The sequence below is a fragment of the Ambystoma mexicanum genome, chromosome 11 (assembly GCF_040938575.1).
Source record: "Ambystoma mexicanum isolate Mex_15411 chromosome 11, UKY_AmexF1_1, whole genome shotgun sequence".
In the NCBI taxonomy this organism is placed as follows: Eukaryota; Metazoa; Chordata; class Amphibia; order Caudata; family Ambystomatidae; genus Ambystoma; species Ambystoma mexicanum.
In genome coordinates, this window is record NC_090934.1 from 1,298,710,136 (window position 1) to 1,298,731,235 (window position 21,100).

General features: G+C 44.9%; 1 protein-coding gene across 3 annotated transcripts in view; it reads right to left on the reverse strand.

The window, feature by feature from the left end:
• The window catches only part of SLC12A1 (solute carrier family 12 member 1), a 245,755-nt gene that overhangs the window by 165,750 nt on the left and 58,905 nt on the right, over positions 1-21,100 (reverse strand). For 2 of the 3 annotated variants that reach the window (XM_069624795.1, XM_069624796.1), the window contains exons 6-7: positions 12,285-12,424; positions 10,288-10,398 (exon numbers count right to left, since the gene is read on the reverse strand). In XM_069624795.1, coding sequence (XP_069480896.1) covers positions 10,288-10,398; positions 12,285-12,424 — 251 coding nt within the window. Of the gene's footprint in view, positions 1-10,287; positions 10,399-12,284; positions 12,425-20,396; positions 20,493-21,100 lie in introns of all 3 variants that reach the window. The other variant, XM_069624794.1, reaches the window with a different exon arrangement.

The window sequence follows — 21,100 nt, forward strand, 5'->3', positions numbered from 1 at the left end:
ATCCCCTCGGTTCCGCCAACAGCCACTCCCAATCGATTGAATCAAACGCCTTAATTGCGTCCAAGGAGAGTATGGCATATTCCTTTTTGATCCCACGGTCTGCGCCAGAATGTGTTGCAGTCTGCGCAGGTTTAGGGCGGTGCTGCACCCAGGTATAAAGCCTGTTTGATCGCTGTGTATTATATCCCCAATTATTCTATTCAGGCGTTTGGCAAGGATTGTGGTGATGATTTTGACGTCTTAGTTTAGCATCGCCAAGGGGCGATATGAGTCGCAGCTTTCGGTCGGTTTCCCGGGTTTCGGTATTGGGACAATTAGTCTTCCCCTCATAGACCCCGGTAGTACCCCGTTGGTGAATGCTTCTTGATAGACCTCGAGCAGTACCGGCATGATGACATCGGCATATGTTTTGTAGAACTCTGGGGGGGGGTCCGTCGCTACCCGGTGTTTTGCCAGAGGGGAGGGACCTGATTGCCTCAGTGATATCCTCACCCGTTATCTCAGCGTCTAGGGCCTCCCTATGTGTGTCCTCCATTTTGGAAAGGCCTATTTCATCTAGTGTGTCTAATATGTCTGAGTTTGCCACTTGGTGGTCGTGGCTGTATAAGTGGGAGTAGAAATCCCAGAATGTGCCGTTTATGTCTTGCTGTGTTTTGTGTGACATGCCTGTTTCGTCCTTGATTTCAGTTATTTGGAGTCGTGAATATTCCCTTCGATATAGCCATGCTAACAGCCTGCCTGGTTTGTCACCTTTAGCGTGTGATTTGGCTGTTTTCACTGTGAAGTCAAATTTGGAGAGCCTGCCCCATGCCTCTAAGCAATTTCCTCGCAGCAGTGCTAGGTCTTCCTCCTCCCCCTGTGTGCCTTTGGTGTTGGCTTCCTTGTGTTTTATCTCCTCTTCAGTTTTTTCAAGTTCAGCCCTTATTGTTTTCCGTATGCCTCCAGCTCCCATGATGGCCTCCCCTCTGACAACCACTTTCATTGCTTCCCATACTGTGCCCCATTGTTCGACACTGCCCACGTTTATTTTCAAGTATCCTTCCAGTTTGTCCCGTAACCCCTCCGCGAAAGCTTGGTCTGTCAGGGCATCTGGGGACATGCGCCATAGTGGTATGGGTGGTCTGGGGCCCCTCACTTTCCACATCACCTGCAGCGGGGAGTGGTCCGATATTGACCTGCGCCAAGTCCATTTGTGGCTGGTAATGTTTGGGTACAAATATATAGTCTATTCTGGTGCGCAGGGCGTGGGGGGCAGGGAAGTACGAATACTCTCTGTCCATTGGGTGGAGTTCTCGCCACACGTCGACCAGGTCCAAGAATTCTATCAAAGAGTTAAGCTTCCGGGTCACCGCGTAATTTTTGGTTATTGGTGATCTGGATCTGTCCAGTTCCCAGTCCCTTAGACAGTTAAAATCAACACCCCCCCCCAGATGCAGAGGCTGTCCTGGCAGCTGGCTAGTTTGGCTCCGAGTGTGTCTAAGTGTTTTGGGATTCCGTAGTTGGGGAACTATGAGTTTATTATGCAGATTTCAGTCTGTTCAATCCAGCTCCTCACCAACAGATAGCGTCCCTCTGGTCTGCATCCCAGCTCGACACCTTGAACAGGACCAATGGGCTGATCCAGACAAGCACTCCCCGGGCATATTTGGAATAGGGAGCCCGTTAACACTGTCCATACCAGTGGTCTCTCAGCACCCCCAGGGTTTGTTGCGTCAAATGGGTCTCCTGAAGCAGAGCTATGGACACCTTCTTCCTATTAGGGAAAGATTTAATTCTATTTCTACATATGTAGGTGCCCAGGCCCCGGACATTCCATGTTAGGATTCTAATGTCACTGGCCATTTCGGTATGTGCAACCCCACTGGCTGACTCCAGGGTCATCCAGCCATTGCTCTCGCCCCAATTGACAAGCCAGCCCCTTGCTCCGGCTGAGCTCACCCCCCACCCCATAGCTTCCAGTAGCACTCTCGTTCCTCATGTTACATGCCCCATTTTGTGTTGAGAACTCACCGCTTGCATGATCAAAACAACCAAAACCAAACAAATTTGTAACCATACCAAAACTGGGTAACTCCGCTCAGCAGCCACCTTGTGTCCGTGGCGCTTGAGCGCCCCCGCAACTAACTGGCTCTCCAGGGCCAAGGCGTGTGGGCTGTGGTGTGTCAGCAACCGGCTGACACTGAACGGTTTGTGGGGTGTGTGCTTTCTCCTGGTCGGGGGCTCCCGCTTCACTCCTTACTCATAAAAAACTGTGGCGGCCTCCTTGGTTTTCATTTGCGCCCGTGAGAGCTTCCCTTATTGCGTTCCACCCCCCCTCCCCGTAGCTTGCTGAATCAACGTTCCTCATGTGACCGCCTCCCGGCCATCGTCCAGCCACATATTGGCCGCAGCTGGCGTTTCAAGAAAAAAAGGACCTTGAGGCGGGACAGGCACATGAGCATGTACTTGAGGTTCAATTTCCTGAGTTTCAGCTTTACAGGCACGAAAGAGTTCCGGGCCCTCTGCACCGCCGGGGTGTAGTCCGGTTATATGGCTATGTTGGCATTATCCCGGCGGATCTCACCTCCCTCTCTGGAGAACTTCAGAATTGTTTCCCTGTCGCGGAAGTTCAGTATTTTAGCTATCATGGGTCGAGGATGTGAGCCCAGAGGCGGCCTTTTTTGTAGTGATCTGTGGGCCCGTTACACCGTGAACCCCTGCGATAATTTCTCCGCTCCAATCTCCTGAAGTATCATGTTTCAATGAAGTCCGTTGGGTTGGGTCCTTCCATTCCCTCTGGAACCCCCAAAACACGTATGTTATTGTGTCGGGCTCGCCCTTCTGCATCTTCTGCTCGTTCTTCCTTTTGAGCTCCGCCAGTCGCCTCCCCAGATCGCTAGTGGTTTCTGCTGTCTCCTTCAGTGTCGTTTCGGCCATGGTGAATCTTTCTGTGAGGTTTCTCATGTCTTGTCTCATCAATAGTACATCCGACTTGACCTCCTCGATCTTGGTGTCAATGAAGGGCACTCTGCAGGCTGTGCCGCCTGTGTTTCCGGGGCAGTTTGTGGTTGCCTCTTTTGTTTGGCGGTGTTGAAGGAGTCCATGATCGTTGATTCCTTTTTCTGTTTTGTGGAAGGGCATTTCCCCAGTGGTGGTGGAGAGTGCGGGGGTATCGGTTCTTCTCTGTCGACATGCCCCTTGCCAACCGCGCAGCGGTGTATTACTCGTGTGGGGGTCCCTGGGTCAGTTCCGTCTGGTGGTTCCCTTTGTTGTAGTTTTGTGTCTAGGGTTAGGGGTTTTCACTGGTCGGACAGTCGGCAAGGATGCAGCAATGTTGTGCGTACTGCCCTGGCGCAGTGTTGACAGTGCTGTGTTCCCCACTGCCCGCAGACCATGGTCCTCTCTGTTCTGTTAATGCAGTGGGGCCTTGTGGGTCAGCCTCGGCGTGTTCCCTCCCCAGATTGTGGCCACGCGGCTGGTAGGTGCCGCTCTGTGTCAGGCGTCCTCTGGTGGGCTCCGCTGCTGTCAAGTACCGGGGACCGTCTCCGGGGCTGGATATGATATTTACCCCAAGGGGCAGGGGTCTGCAATGTCAGTCACAGGCACCGTGGCAGGTCCAGGCACTCTGTGTTGTTTATGCAGCAGGCCCTCGTGTGTGGGGGTCCCTCAGAGCTCCATGTCGCACGCCGTCCCTGTCGCTGCGTGTTATATTGCGGCACCTAGCTTGTGCAGCCCCCCGTGGTTTGTGGAGGCTATGGTCTGCTGCCCCAGGATCTGAGCTCTGGTGCCCCTAGGTCAGTGCAGGATGAGTCTCCCTCAGTGTGATATGGCAGGTAGTGGGCCTTAGAACGCTGCCCAGTGCCTTGTTTCAATTTGTTTTGACCCATCCAGTGCTTGTACAGCAATTGGGGTCCCAGCTCTGCGTCATCCGTTGTTGCTTGTGTCCAGAAGTCACCAGGCCCCAGACCCCCTGCTCGCAGTGTGTCTGTCCTGGTGGGCCGCGGGAGCGCGGATGCGCAACGTACCTCTTGTCCCCTCAGGCGTTTTCGCTGTGCACGTGTGCAGAGTTGCCAGATCCCTCCAGCTCGCACCCTCCGGTCATCAGTCAGGGAAGGGGGCCCCTATGCCGTCCACCTCCAGGGGGGCTGCGCCGCCGTGCTCCGAGGAAGCAGGCGCATATTATGGGCTGCCCAAGCCACCTGCAGCTGGAGATGGTCCGCCTCCACTCGCGGGTCCGCTGCCTCGCCTCGGCGCGCAGGAGAGTCCAGGCAGCCACCACAGCGGGTCTCCATGTCCCCCGACATCCACTGCAGTACCTTTTCGGTGTGCCGGAGTGCACAGCGCCGGCGGGCTTGCCCAGCGCTGAACGTCCAGCCGCTCCTCCCCCTCACTGCCGAGCCAATGTCGCGTCGGCCATCTTGAAGCCCGAGGGGTTCCCGCTTTGCCGTTGTCTCCTCTCCCGCCCGCACTCCTATTTTGTGATTTGTGCGGTCCGGGGGCTGGGGAAATGCTTGTCGGGGCCACTGGTGCGGGCCAAGTCACTCGGTTATGCCTTTTGTTCAGAGGATGCAGGATCTTTTCAGGATCAGGGCAGGAGCCGCGGGTGAAAGCGTCCTCACGGCATGAGCTCAAGCCATGCCCCCAGTTTTTTCAGCTATGTGTTCAACAAACAGGGTGTGTCCCCGGACCCCGGCAAAGTTAGCGACATCAAGAACACAAAAGCACCATCAACAGCGTCAGAAGTAAGAAGCTTCTTAGGCATGGCCTCGTACTGCGATTGCTTCATCCCTGACCTTGCCACGACCGCCGCCCCGCTACGGGAGCTCACGAAAGCCAAGGCCCCATGGCAGGGGGGCATCAGTCAAGAACAAGCATTCCAGAAGATAAAAGACTCCCTCTCCAGTGATGCCACCATGGCGGTTTTTGACATTCATCACACCACAGAACTACTTGTGAACGCCAGCCCAGCTGGGCTAGGGGCGGTGCTGTCGCAGAGAGACAACAATGGAACTGTCTACACTATTGCGTTCGCAAGCAGAGCGCTCACGCCAGCGGAGAAAAATTATGCTCACATCAAGAAGGAGGCGCTAGCCATTATCTGGGGGTGCAAGCATTTTCACGTGTACGTCCTAGGGCACCCAGTGAAAGTGCTCACCAACCACAAACCACTTATCCCCATTTTTGGAGGCTCAGCACCACACCCGCCTGCAAGAATCGAGCGGTGGCTACTGCAAGTGCAACAGTTCGACCTCAATGTGCAGTACCGTGCAGGAGTTGACAACCCCGCGGACTACTTGTCACGCCACCCTCGACCAGCCACGGCGTTGGAACAGGAAGCGGAAAAAATTGCAGAGGAGCATGTCTGCAAAATTGTTCAGCATGCCAGACTAAAGGCCATGACACTAGAGGAAATACAGTCTGAAACGGAAAGTGACCCGTGCCTGCAGCTTGCAAAGACAGCTATTCTGACAGGAGAATGGAAGACGTTCCTGTCGGCAGTCACCCGGAGAACACAGCCAGCTCAAGAACTGTTACACGCGCTGTTCGGGATATGCCATGAGTTGTCCATGTCAGTGGATTCGTGTCCCTGCACGAAAGAGCAATACAAATGGCGCACAAGGGGCATCAGGGGGTCGTCAAAACACTGGCATAGCTCAGGTCACGCATCTTGCTGCCCCACATGCAACGTAGAGTATTGGCCCTCGTAGAAACATGCAGTGCCTGCCAGTCCTCAAGCTGCCCCGGACCACCAGGACCCATGGAATGCCTACCACGAAGCAACCGCAGGTGGGACTCCATCAGCATCGACTTTTGCACCTTCGCCAATGAGACTTACCTGCTAGTGGCGATTGATGAGTACACAAGGTACCCCGAGGTTGAACCCGTCCACTCCACAGAAGCAGCAGCAGTCACCACACCATTAGAGAAAATGTTCGCAACGCATGGCATTCCGTTGGCGATCCGAAGCGACAATGGCCCGCCGTTCACAAGCAAAGGGTTCCAACGCTTCATAGAAGATCTGGGGATACGCCACCATCACATCACGCCGTACTGGCCACAAGCAAACGGGGACGCTCAACGGTTTATGGCACTCATCAACAAAACCATACGAATTGCAAAGGACAAAGGGCGCAGGTGGCTCCCCGAGCTCTACAGATTCCTACGCACGTACCGGCTGACGCCACACTCCTCAATGCACATCAACCCTGCAGACATGATGTTTGGGGTCCCCACCCAAGGAGGTTTGCCCCTACACCACTCCTGGAAGTCAGCACCAGCCAACTGGGAAGACATAGAAACAAGGAGGCGGCTACACAACGCCAAGGAAGACTTAGCAAGAAGGGCAGTGGCCAGTGACCTCCAGGTTGGAGACACGGTGCTGTTAAGGACCCGGAATCGGAAGGGAAAGATGTCACTGCCATACGAATCGGAACCATGGACAGTATCCTGGCGAGAACAGGGCCTTGTGTCAGCCACTCGAGGGCACGAGTCGGTGTCGAGAAACGTCTCGCACTTCCAAAAATTCCCGCTGACATTGTGGGAAGAAGGAAAAATAGAAAGTAGTTCCAGAGGAGACCAGCCGACACAGACAGATGACCCCCGAGAAGGCCGGGGGGAAGAAACAAACCCGGAGCCTCCTGACAACCAGGAAGAAGAAGAAAGAAGCAGGGACACACCCCACACCCCCCCACAAGAGAGGAGCGAGCGGTATGTGCTCCAAAAGCAGCCAATGCCATTGACGAGGTTGAAAGGCTACGTCCTCAACGGCGTCTATGTTTGGCCAGGCTGAAAGACTGTGAACCAGCCCGGACAAGAGACGTGGAGTGCCGCGTCGAATGGCAGTCTGGCGTGAACAGTTACGAATGTTCCATGCGCTGGGTGTGGCGGCCAAAAGGTAAGCCACAGAGGACTCCAATGTTGGAAAGACCCTGTTTCTCGTGTTTGAATACCTGTTTGAATACAAGTGTTTTCTATGTTTGAACAGCTATCTAAAAGTTGATGAGGGATGTGATGTCCACGTGACTGCGGTCACGTGGACAAGTAAATAAAGGCGAGCGCGGATCCCGCCGAAAGGCAGTTCCCGCTCGAACACACCCGCACACTGTGTCTGTGTCTCTGTATGCGCTGCGCGCGCCATGCGGCCAGGCCGGCCCCCAGTACACCACAGCCTCCAGGACGTTTTGGTTTGTTTCCCTCTGGGCAGCTTTATCCCTTGCACTATGGCTTTGTTCTCAATGGACTACTGCAACTGGAACATTTCTGGTTCCCTTCCCACTTTTGAACTTGACTTTCTTTTTTCATTCAGGAGTTGGATGTGCTTCCTCAGACGCTCTCGCTCAGATAAACTCGGGTTTGTGCTGGTTGATTCTCTCTTGCTTCACTCGTTTGTCTGATTCCAGTGGTCAGGGCAGGCTTCTGAAGACGACTTAGTTCATCTGTTGTAGTTCATCTCCCTCTGTCAGGTTCTGCGTTCCCTAGCTGCTGTCCTCTTCCTCTTGTTTCATCCCATTCATCATGTTTGTACTCCTCATGGTTACATGTACTGATCTGATCGGTGTCAGATATTCAATGAGTGCTTGTGTTTCAGACCAGTATCTCAATGAGCGCGTGTGTTAAAGACCGGGATCTCAATGAGTGCTTGTGTTTCAGACCGGGATCTCAATGTGCACTTGTGTTTCCGACCGGGATCTCAATGAGTGGTTGTGTTTCAGACCGGGATCTCAATGAGAGCTTGTGTTTCAGACCAGGATCTCAATGAGCGCTTGTGTTTAAGACCGGGATCTCAATGAGCGCTTGTTTTTAAGACCGGGATCTCAATGAGCGCTTGTATTTCAGACCGAGATCTCAGACCTTCCGCAGAGGCGCAGGCAGCAGGACAACTTACATTGGGTATCACCATCTCAAGCTAAAGGTGTGAGAGAGTGGAAGGCATATACATTTCCTTTGAAGCTGGATGATAACGTTCCCCTTTCTCCCTGCAGGGGTTTACCAATGGCTGTGCTGTGGCTGCTATGGTTCCTTTGCATATCCTTAAATTGACCAAATTTAACTCTTGGGTCATGTAACTAGTCAAAATTAAAGAACCAAAAATGTTAATTACCAAAATGTATCATTTTCTATAATAAAGCCTATTGCAATTAAAATTGTAAACTGTGGAGGCCAGCAAGGGGAAATGAAAGGATTACGGTGGGACCTCCTCTGTTTTACCTAATGAACTGTGTGTTTAAGGTGAATTGAAGCAAATTGGATGCCGGTTGGGGCAGTATTTTGCTGTTGTCTGACTGAGAGGCGTGGAGCTTCTACTTCCTGTGAATAATGGAGGGAGGAGCCAGGGGAATGCGACACAACACACAATGGTTTTACATTGCTAAATTGTGTTACCATGCCTCGTTAGATCCCAAATGCCTGCAGATCCCATGATTCTGACCTCACTTTTGATGACAGCATGATTTTAAATGAAGTCAGCAATTCAGGGCTGAAATGCTGATTAATCTGGGCATGAAAACCATGACCGTTGACATATGATTGAAGTTGATTAATATAATGAAACCGACAAATGCTGAATCCCCGATTTGAGATTGCAACTGAAGAAGGCGGGACAATGGATGAGACTGCAGAAGCAATTGTACATTTGTGAAGAAGGCCCAAGAGCATAGTTTTCTTTTTTTACTTGAGTGCTGTGAACCAGAGACAAGTGAACTATTGATTATCCCACAATATGGTGTGCATAAGGCATTTTGGCCAGTGTCTCATTAGGAGGCCATTGGTCACATTTGTTTTTGTGTCTATCTGGACAGGCCACATACTTGGGGTAATGTATGGGTGTAGCCAGGGATGTCATTTAGGGGTTGCCATGGAACGCAACTGCGACCCCCGAAGTCTCCCTTGGTACCCTGGTGGTCTCCCTTGCTACCCCTAAGAAAAATGTAAACAAATATATATTGTATGGCTGCTCCTGGACTGTAGCCTGCAGCATGTGGCTCTTTGTTTCTGGAATGGCTGGTTTTCCAGTAGCTATAGCCGGTAAGATAGCTCAGTGGTTAGAACACCCGCTTCTGCAATGTGTGTGCGATCTGCAGGTTCAACACCCAGCAAGGTCAACTCAGCCTTTCTCCCTGCTGTGGTTGATAAATCAGCACCAACACAGGTTGGGTGTTATTGTATGTATTTTTGTTTTATATGAAGCGTAAGTGCTATGTAATAACACATCATTATCGTTTGGCCTTGGACGTCTGCTTGCATTCACAGTAATTTGGTAATATGGGCCTATACACACTGATATTAATGATACATATTGTGATCCATTCTTGTATGCAATGCATATCACTTTACAGTCATACCGTAACCATATTTTTCATAGTGTACTTAGACACAATGCTATGTGATGCCACTTCCTGTTTTGTCAAGGGGTGAAAGGTCATGTTCCATCGCCCTTCATGTGAGATCAAGGGTCGTGTGGTGTCACTTCTGCTACCCCTGGCAATTTGGTGAAATGACATCCCTGTTCCCTATGTGTAGCATTGCCCTTTACATGGAAAGTATACACCAAATAGTTTTTTTATGAATTATGAATTCATTATAACATAAGACATGTTCTGTTCAATTATCCAATAATATGAAATAAGTGGAATAAAATGACTTTCTATGTATGAATCGCTGGACCTCGTGTATGTTTTATTGAAAAGGTGAGTCTTACCGCTTGTTGGAACAGGTGAGAATGGTGTTAAAATTGATGACTGTTAGTGATTATACATAAACTAAGAGAGTGCTCGATGGTAAATAACATCTAGCCCTAGACGTCAAGGGTAACATTTATTTCATGAGTTCTCAATTCTGACAACCATGATACAGTGACACCTTCTGAAAAATAACATTAGGTAAATTGAGAAATGGCTCAGTCTTTCATACCGAACATATGTTAATGATCACTTTACAAATGTGTGCTTCCATGATAAGTAGACAACAATGTAGGGATGAGTAGAAAAGACCACATTGCTATGGCACATGTAAAAATGTCTAAACTCGAGGTAGAGATATGAAAAATCAGTAGCACTACATTGTCAAAGCCGAGGAAATGCCAAATCCACACTTCATTTCTATACATTCTTTTTGAAATGGTCTACATGTGGTGCTGAAACATTCATGATATTACCGGTCTAATTCCGCTGATGATCAAGATGGCCGACATCCCTGAAATGGCTTGCAAAATCAACGTTCTCCACTCATTTCTTCCACATGGTACCATATCTTACTGCAAAATAACTATCCATTGAAAAACTTCTAGGTTGCATTGTATAAATGGTTTACCTTTGCTTCCCACTCCATACCAGCCACAGAAATACCCAGGAGCAGAACCACAGTGATGGAGCCGATAATGCGGATATCGTTCATGTCATCCACCATCGTAGCCTCATTGTCCTGGAAAAAGACAATTGTTTTTTGCTATAACTTTTCTGGCTTTTATGCATGAAGAAAATATCAGGATCAAATAACTAATATGATTTAAAAAAGAGATTCACCATTTAGGTTTCATAACATTATAAGGATACATTTTAAATTTTCTTTCGGATAGGTTATCATAACAATTCGTAATCGATCTGCAAGATACCTCCCATTTTGTCTTTGGTATGAGAGTTTTTAATGCAAATCCTAGATCACTTTGATGATATGGGAGGACAGAATACGGCACCACATCCACCTGGTAATGCTGATAAACTTGAAGAAACCAAGAAAAAGATATTCTACTGAATATGAATTTGTGTTTACTATTTGCAGTTTTTCAAGAATTAGTTTAGAGTTGCTTTGACGGACATATTTATTTGTGATTAGACATTGATTTCATATTAAGATGCTACTTTGCCACTTTACCTGAAGAGAAATAATGTAAGATGAGAGCTAGTCTCCGGGAAACCAGGTAGATGGAAATACTAATAAACAGATGATGTCTCCAAAAGTCAAAATAGCGCATAATGGTGGTTTATGGTTCCAATACTACTGTTTACCACATTGGGTTATAAAGGGATTGGGCTATTACTTCATTGAGCAATATACCATACGTTTTTTAAATAACTTGGACACAACTATTAATTATAGCAAATGGTGATTTGCTTGTAAGGGTCAAGACATAAGACACTAGCCCAAGGTCAGAACAGTAAAATAAGTAAAGCGATGCTGACCAATTGTGCTACAACGTAGTTATTTAGGGGACACAAGAACTATGTTTTTTCCTTCATTAGTAATCTCTTTAATAAAATCAGTACTCGTCACTCTTTGGGCACATTTTCTTTACAAGGTTGCTGCAAAGATGTGTTTCGACATAGACATACAGATCTTCTTCAGGGTGCTAAGTAGGTCAACTGAACTACCGTTCGCGTTTCTCCAGGATCACCAATGATCAATACGCACTTGACAAATTCCTGAATGGCATCATACCCTTAACCTCATTGTCTGAACATCTATTCTTGGTAAGTCTAGTTAGATAGTTCTTCCAAAAGTCTTGATTTCAACACAATTAATGCCATGAATAACTAGGGTGTATCGCAATTGGTCAGCATCGCTTTACACACATTGGGTAATACTACACAGCATACATGCTAATCTCCTATAAGCTGGACATTACTCCTTGCGGGTCACAAATGGCGTGTAATGCAGGGGGTATACAGAGCAAATATCATTACAAAGTTAGTCTTTACCAGTGCTCACATATGATGTTTAGGTAGGAATAATTTACTTACTAGTATTGGAAGGTGGGAATAAAAGGACATTTTAGGAAGTAAAAAAGTAGTTCCCATCTTGACTGTAGTATTTTTAATCAAAAACAAATATTTCAAATGGTAGTAATAATAACTATTAATATAACAGCACTTAAAAGTGGGAGGACTTGGACAAAAAGTGCAAAATTACAAAATCTGATCTACACTTTTAAATACATGTTTGTTGTGATCCACTTTTTCTTTGAATCAAAAGATTATTATAAATTAATAGATGTGTGTTTATATTTAAGACCCTCTTAAGATCATGAAACACATTTGCAGAACCTTTTATATGGATGCAACCGGTTGGAACACATCAACAGAGCAATGTAGGCGGCATCAAGGGGGATTTTTATGTTCACTGTTACTCTGTTTCTTTTCTTGGGCGTATTAGACAGATTTTAGGGAATAAAATAGACATGTATGACACGTCCCTGGAGCCCTTGGTTTTCTTGAATCTTTTTTTACTTGGCATTTTTAGGATTTTATAAAGGAGGCATCCTAATCTATGTTTTCTTCTTCAATCACACAGATATAAAACATCAAACTTACCTTGAGCAGGTCCACCACAGTTTCAGAGAATCCCACCACGTACATGGCTACAGCTACAGCGTTCGCAAAGGCAAAGATGAGGCCAATTGATCCACCAAACTCAGGGCCCAAACTTCTCGAGATAAGGTAGTATGCCCCACCTACAGAGAGGATATAGTGTTCAGGTGATATAATGCACATACAAATCCTATGGAAGAGACTTTAGTCGTGCCTCTAATAATACAGCAAGTACAAGCATCCCACCCTCTAGAACTAAGCTTACAAGTAGCACATGGAAGTCAATATCAGTCTTGCTGTTTTAGCTCTTTTAATAAGATATAGAGCCACAGCTCAATTTCCAAGAAATGTGTGCAAATGCATATTGGGCCTATATCATGGAGAACATAAAATGAGCTTATAATTCTGGAGGGTTTCAGGGTCCTCTTGCCAGTGATGATGTATGCTCTTTTGCTCTCTTTCCTACCAAGTTAAAATTGAGTTCCATATTGTTTTTTGGAACAGCTATAATAATTTTTCCCAAGGGATCCTATGCTGTCGTTTGGGAGTGTCATCAAGTGTTTTGACTGTGTTGTGACGTTGTCTGTCTGGTACCATTCTGCTAGTTATGTGGTAACTTGAGCTGGATGTGTGCTATTCTGGTAGATATTGATTTACCACAGGAGCACAGAGGGTGGGATGCTCTTATTTTAGTGCATTGAGCAGCTCACACTTTAGATTGATTATTATATCTCTGGGCATCATTGGAGGTTTGTGAACCTGGCAAAATACACAGTCCTGCCACTTAAGACAGGGAAGACACCAGAAATGCAGGCAAACCACCCTCAGGTGGACTACATTTCCTACAGTGCCCTTCTCTCCCAACCAGAAAATCCAGAATGGATCAGGAAAGTGAAATTATCCCTTCAAGGACAGGTAGGCCATAGTCAAATCCTTCAAGGAAAGGGGTACTCCGGGGGAACTAAAGACCCGCAGAGACCCCCTAACACACGTGCATTCACAACAGCAGTGTAGCCCAATATCCTACAATCAAGCAGCATGTTAAGCTTCTCCCTACACACAGAGTTTAAAAAGGCCCACCAGGTTTGACACAGCCCCTCCAGCCTCATACTGACTATCAGTAAGTGAGAGAGTCCAGCCAATCCCAATCCACACATAGCTGAAGACCATCACCATTATTTCCAATCAGGAAGAGGGGCATGTTGCTATACAAGCCATGCAGGCTGGTTCATTGTGGTGGCTGACAGGAGCATGCAGCTCCTAATTGCAAACAGCTGGAGAGGGAAGATTGCTGGAGAGTAGAAGTGCTGCAGATGTTTTGGAGACTGCCGACAGAAGTGTGCTGCAGAAGAGAGCCAGAAAAGTGGCAGCAGTAGAGAGAAGGAGGTGATCTTTAGAGAAGAAAAGAAAGCGGTGAGAGTAAAAGGAGAGAAAAAATGGGGGAAAGAGGTAGGTAGTAAAACCTGATGTGGAGTGGAAGGTGGTAGTAGTCCCAGTGTAAAGGATGGAGGACGAAAATCCTGGAGTGGAGTGGAAATCGGTAGTTGTAGCAGCGAAGAGGTCGGAGGAAGCAAAATCAGGAGTGGAGTAGAAGGCAGTAGTAGGAGCAATGGAAAAAGAGGAAGTAAAACCAGGAGTGGAATGCCAGGAAGAGACACGAGCAGATGGAAGGAGTGTGTAAATTAAACCTGCATTGGAGTTGAAGGAACGAGTAACATTAGAAGACTGGAGGGAGGAAGTAAGACCCAGAGTAGAGTAGAAGTTGGCGGCCACAAGCCAAGATGGTAGTAAGGAGACAGTGGAAAAACAGTTGGAGTGGGAGTAGGCAAGCGTGAGGAGAGTGAACAAGATTGTCCAGGATTATTATGATATTGAGAAGAGAGCCAAGGAGCCAGAAGCAGGCTAGTGAGCTAGAAGTAGAAGGGCCAGCTCAGGCTCTAGGCAGGTCTAACAGGTGGGAGGAGGTTCCAGCGGGGTCATGGGTCCTCATGACAGTTCAGCGAGCAGGTGGGAAGAAAAGAGTCAGGAAGGAAGGCTAGTAGGGATTGGCACTTCTGCCTCTTTCCTGGCTGATCCTAACACCATCTCTAAGACACCCCGAGGGTGTAGCAGGTGGGTTTGCTACATGCTGGAAGGAGGAGTGAGGCAACTCCTTGAATGGCAGCTGAGACTTAAAAGCCTGACCACTCATCTGACACTAAGAACCATCGTAAGAGACATTTGTGGAAGAAGTACATCCTATATTTTTTTATTTCTTTGGTGATGACCCTGTTTATATTTAAGTTGGCCGGCCCCTGTACACTGTCCCTAATACAATTGTTGAACTTTAAGCACTTGGTCTTGGGGTACTTCTTACCCCAATGGTCCAATTTGTGGCAGCATGTGTAAGTATAACTATTTGCCTCCAAAGTGTTAACAGTCCCACTTGGATCACCTTCTACCTGCAATAATGTGCTAGGGTATTTCTAAAAAGTTCAGTGCAACTTAATTGTATTTAAAAATTGATGACATTTTGTTGAAATTTTTTTGAAGACCTAGCGCTATGGTAAAATTATTTCCTAAAACGCCTGTTTCAAATTATTTTATTTTTAGATGCCACAACATTCTGTAGTGATGATGCAATCTGCTTTCCCTAGAGAAATCTGGGGAAAGTTGAAAGGTTTTTGGCGGGATCTATCCTTTATTTGATTTTCTAGATAATGCAACGCTTTTTTCAAGACAAACCGGAAGAAATCTTCATGCATTAAAACCAATAAATTGTGCTTGAATATAAAATGATTTGGAGGAATCGACATCAACAAGTCTAAACCCACACTTAGTTCGGGGTTTACTTTGTTAAATATCATGAATAACAGTAAGAGTGATGGATAGTGATAGGAGTGTGAATGAAGTGTGTGAATCTCGAATAGAACACCAATCCATGTGTATTTATTATCGGTGATTTATATCACGCTTACTCCCAGTATCCGCCATCTTCCAAGCACCGTACCAGCACATATATATATATATATATATATATATATATATATATATATATATATATATATGTATATATAAATATATATATATATACGGAGGGCAATTTCCAAAAAGTAAGGATTAAATACTATGGAAAGGTATGATGTGTTTGATATATTTGTATCATATGAACTTGAATCATACTATGTATTGTGTGTTTTTTTTAGGATATTTGATAAATGTACAGTTTTGACTTCTCTTGTCGTAGCTATGTAAATGTTTTGTACTTCACATCTGTTGTAATTGGTCAACATATACATAGTAAACAATTGTTTTTTCCCTTTTGGAGCTTTTGCTTTCAGAATAATATAATAGACCGCCATTCCTTGTGAGGTTATTAAGGCCCCTCTTATATTGCCAGGCAGGCTTGCTTCATGATAAATGCAATAGTTTGTGCCTGATGCTTTATGTGCCATAACAGGCATCAGTCGCTTCGAAATAATTTGGAAAATAACAAATGGAAAAATTAAGCCTCGTTGATTTATTTTACTAACCCGCTTGATACCTGGTTAGGGATGTCTGTTACGGTGTCTTGAACGTAAACTCCCTGGAATTGATGTGATGTACATGGAATGTGAGCAACAAAGAGCCACAACATGGCAAACCTGTGAGCTGGGCTTTGTTCGCTTCCCTACTTAAAATCAGCCCATCCATTTGATCAACATGGTGAAAAAACAGACTCAGACATTTTATCTTGGAACACACATGGTCACAACAGCTTTTAGGTGTGGTGGTGAGTAAAAAGTTCTCTAGGTATAATATTATGTGCCTACAAGAAATTTGTGCTAAATAAGGCCCAACTGGTAGGCCGTATGTTGGGATTTTAACTGCAGTGAAAAATATTCTGGGTCGAACAGTTGTGAAACGTATACCTTCTACTGATGCTTTGTTATTAAGAACCTATGTAGATCAGTCCAGTCGAGTTTCTTTTTCTGTCTTGTTGATCAATGTCTACTATAATCCTGTTCGTGCAGACCTAGATCTGCTAATAAATGAAATAGATCCTATTTTGACAGAGTGTGCTTCAAAGAGAGCTAATCAATTGAGAATTATTGTGGGTGATTTTAATAGTGTTTGCCCCATATTGACCTTGATGCTGCAGATTTAGAAGAAATGATTGATACCTATTGGTACCACTATTACGCACTGCAAGGTAAAAAGGGCAGCAATGGGTGCATTTGGGCCCATTTTGTGGCTAGGTGGGCTTTTCGTCAAGTGAACTCTCTCTTCAACTCAAAAACAAAGCTGTTATCTACTTGGTTTGTAATGGATTTTGAATCCATTATAGATTGATTTTTATGGCTAATATTGAGGTGTCTCATGTTAGATCCTTTAATGTTACTAAAACAGATAGGAGTGATCACGGAATGCTATCAGCCTCTTTTATGACACTGAATTTGGTAACACTCCCAGTTAAATCTAAGTGTGTAGACCTGATCAACAATGTTGAAGGTAATCAGGTCAGGTACCTTGGTCTGCCCGTAATAATGGTCAAGTCAATAATGTATTATCAAAATGGTGGGGCACTATAGAGGAAGAAGAGAGAGACAGTATGTGTGCTCAAATACACTAATAACGTTGAAAGAACTAAAACCAACAGTATCACGTTGGAAGAAGTGTAATTTTGTGGATGGTAAGAGATTAGTGCCAAAAAAGTGCATTTATAGCTAATGTGAAACAAGTTACTTTAAGTCATGGCTAGGGAATTATGAGCTGCTCAGATACATCAAAGTCAATGAAGAACTACTGGGTAATATGAATTTTGACTCAAAGTCTATTTGGCGGAAATTAAATTCAAAACATGAAAATCAGATGTGTAAGCAATCCTCTATCATTTCCGAAAATGTGAGGGCTGAGCATTTCACGCATACATTTTGAGATCAAAATTGCCATATGTCTGGAGGTGTTAACACTGAGAATGTGAGTTTGATTGAGAGGAAATTATGATGATTATCATTAATAATTTAAAGAATTCCAGAGCCAGGGGACTGGACAGACTAATGAATGGTCTTTTGAAAAAGAATCCTATGCTCTGGTCTGATATTTTATTTTGTTTGCTCTCCCAGATTGTAAAGACGGGTTGTGTCTCATCCTCTTGGTTGTCTGCTATTGTGGTTCCAATTTTTAAAAGAGGTGCTAGCGACGACGCATTGGGCTAGCGACTTATATCATTAATAGACTTGTCCTCTAGGATTTTGGCAAATTTGCTTTTAAGGGATGTGACTAAATGGGCTGGTACAGCAGAAATGTGAAGTTGTCTCAAGCTGGGCTACACTAAAGGGATGAACACCACCTTGAGTGGTTTTACCCTATGGTCTTGTCTGGCAGAAGCAGGTAATAAAACTGGTAGAACACTATACGTTGCTATTTTAGATATTTCCTTAGCATTTGACAATGTGGATCGCTCTAGATCATGGAGATAATTGTTGAAGATGGGGATACAGCAGTGTCTGTTAAAGATGGTACAATGACTCTACTGCGACAACAATGTTAGAGTCAGATTAAATGCTGAGCGGGATCTATTGAGAGACATTGCCATTAATAAAAGTGTACGTCAAGGCTGTGTTTTAGCTCTGACCCTTTTTAATTTATATATGGCAGACTTGTGACAAAGCAGTATGGACTCTTAAAAAACCCATTTTATTACGTATGCGCATGACTCGCTTCTTTAAGATTTAATTCCGGACGGCTTGCAGCACTCATTAAATGGAGCCACGTTGTACCTAACTTTGAATATATTAGTATTAAACCCTGCAAAATCTAAGATCATGACAATTATTAATAAGCGGGTCAAGAAAAGCTATGTTTGGTCGATCAATAACATCAGAGTTCAGGGGGTTGATGTTTTCTGCTACTTAGGTTTCCTATCTACTAATAAAAGAACACAAGAAACACAGAAAATGAGATTAGAAGAAAACAAGAACTTGTACCTCAATGATTAAGAAGGTGTACAGGCGACTCTGCACTTATTCTCTTATTCCCTTGATCGAGTATTTTAGACTAAAGGTCTCGCCCATTGTTCTGTATGGAATTGAATTATCCACTTTTACTAGTAGGACAATTTTAGATATATTAGAGGGGCGAGTTTTGAAGGAGGCTTTAGACTTACCAAAATGTGTTCCAATTAGTGCAATCTGATTAGAGCTGGGCCTTCAATTGTGGTGGTCCTTATATATGCATAAGAGCATTTCTCTTTATCTGAGAATTTGTTTAGGAGAAGATTGTGGAATTGTAAAGTATTTGAAGCAAATGATGACTAGAAATACTTTTATCGGTCACTTCTAAAAGAGATGTCTTAAATACATGTCATCTATGGACTTAAAGAATACGGGGTCTGAGTTGACTTTGAAAAAGGACATTAAAAAAATAGTACAAGATTTGGGACATTGATGACTTGCAAAGATTGAAAATATATAGCACTCAAAGTTTGTTATACGCACCTTGTTGCCTTCCTTAAGAACTTGTCAATGGTACCTAAAATTCAGACTGAATTGTTTCCCAATGTTGGAAGTTTTAGGCCCACGATTAAATATTCTGTATGAATTAAGATCTTGTAGACTTTGCACAGACCAATGCACTGAGTCACTTTATCATTTTGTTATTACCTTGAATAAGATTAGAATAATGTTCTTTGAACTATATGTGAACTCCATTATTAGAAATGTTTTATGGAATAGATTAATGCCAGGATCACATATGTCATTACTTTTAGCTTTGGTAATGTATTTTTGACGAATTATAAATTGTTACCACTCAGGGTGAGGTTATTTTTAGTGCAGTCTTATGATTAAGTAGTTTGTGACTTTATTTTATATCTATATGTTTTCTTTTATCTTTACATCTATGTCTATTTGAGTGTTGAAATTGTTGTTGCAAATATTTTCTGCATTTGCTGAGTACGTTTTATAATTTGTTATTTGATTAAATATTTGTTATTCACAATTGTTGTGTAAGGTATTATGTTTACCATTAACACAAAAATAAAATATTTTTTTTTTGTTAAAAGAGCCTCAACATGCACATGTTTGTGTGTTCCTACAATCTTTTGACTTGTGTTTCGAATCACCATCACTGCTCTTTTGCAGCGAATCTCGTCTAATAATTCAGTTCTGGGACTGACCTATAATAAAGATCTCTGTGTTGCCTAAGGTCTAGCCACTATCTTTTAGAAGGAAGGTACATCCACTCTAGGAAACAGGGCCTTGGCACTGAAGGGGTCATTGGCATCTGTGTATTGGACCACATATTGAGGCAACATTAACTGAGGCGGCAGGCTGACCGACCCTGTCAGTAATGGTCCGCCACCCAAGTTAAGGGCCATAGGGAAGCGAGGGCCATTAACGAGAAAGGCGGTGCCTTTACCGACAGAGTCGGCCGCCACCTAGGTTAATATCGCCATTAGCCCCTGGGTAGTTTCCCTACACGGGTCCTAATGGTGTTTTATTTAAAAAAAAGGAAGAAACTTACCTTTGTGGTGCATCTCGGCTCCAGCAGTGCTGCCAGGGTAGTCCATTATCCATGTTGATGACTGTGACATCATCAACATGGACAATGGACTTCCCGAAGAGCAGCACTGCGGTGGCCAAGTGGCACCACAAAGTTAAGTTTCTTTTTTTTGTTTTCCTTTTGAAAAAAGCACACCATTAGCAACCTTGTAGAGGGAGCGAGGAAGGTAAGTGCCCATCACCAATGAGAATCCTCGGAACACAGGCTTTCCTTACTGAATACAGCCCCGATTCCGAGCATTCATATTGGTGGATGGCTCCTCGCAGGGTGCTAATGAGGGAAAGGGCTCGTCTATGATATGAACTGAAATCACAGCTAAATGTGCATGTTGGTTTTCCCGACATCTTTAATTTTTGGTCATCAGATGATCAAATTAGCAGATTGAGAAATTTAGCTGAGGGATGATTCTTTAAACTCTAGGCCCAATATGCATTTCCAATGACTATTGAAACAGATGCAAATTAATATTGTAAAACAGTTTATTAATGTGTCTATCAATTACTGATATTCATAAATACTGTCAGCTCTAGCTGTCCCCTTTAATGCCTTTTTTTCAGAAGAGAATCAATAGTAAAGTTGCATGCCGCTTACCTCCCCTCACGACTCCGTTCGTGCAAATGGCAGACATTGAAATACCTGTCAAAGTGGTGACCACCACACTCAGGCAAATGGCTATGACTCCAAGACCTGAAATATCCCAAAACAAGGTGTGAAGCCCAATGCAATACGTACAGAGATTTCCAAAATGAGCTCATCGCCATCGGTCCGGACCAATCACTCTAGGCAACATCTGAAAAGAACGGAATGACTGAACTGCACCGCACACAGATTGGCATAGTGTCTGCAACGTGCACAAAACGTGAATGGCACCATGTGCCGTTTGGAACCTGCAACGTACTAAACAAGCAAACAAAATCATGCACCATAGAAGCTAACCTGTGTGGAGCTGGGAGGGCCAGGTTACCTGCCTTTATTTTCTGCACGCCCAGAAAAACTGGGACCCGCAGAAGCTCCCCTGGCAACATTCTGAAATGCACAGAACCTAATCTCGCAGAGGACATGAAAATCACCAGGACTTCGCAAGGGCGATGAAAAAGTGTCGGATGAAAAACGCAGGAGTGAGATAATGTCTCCATTCGCCCATTGATCTTTATTATCCAAGCAAACGCCAACCTGAAATGTTCCGGAGAAAGGTTAGAACAGGAGGAAAAGAGAGCCGCTGGGAAAGGAAAATTGATTTCGCTTCAAGTCTCTGGCAGGAGCCACCTGAAATGTACTGAACTGAAAAAAATAAA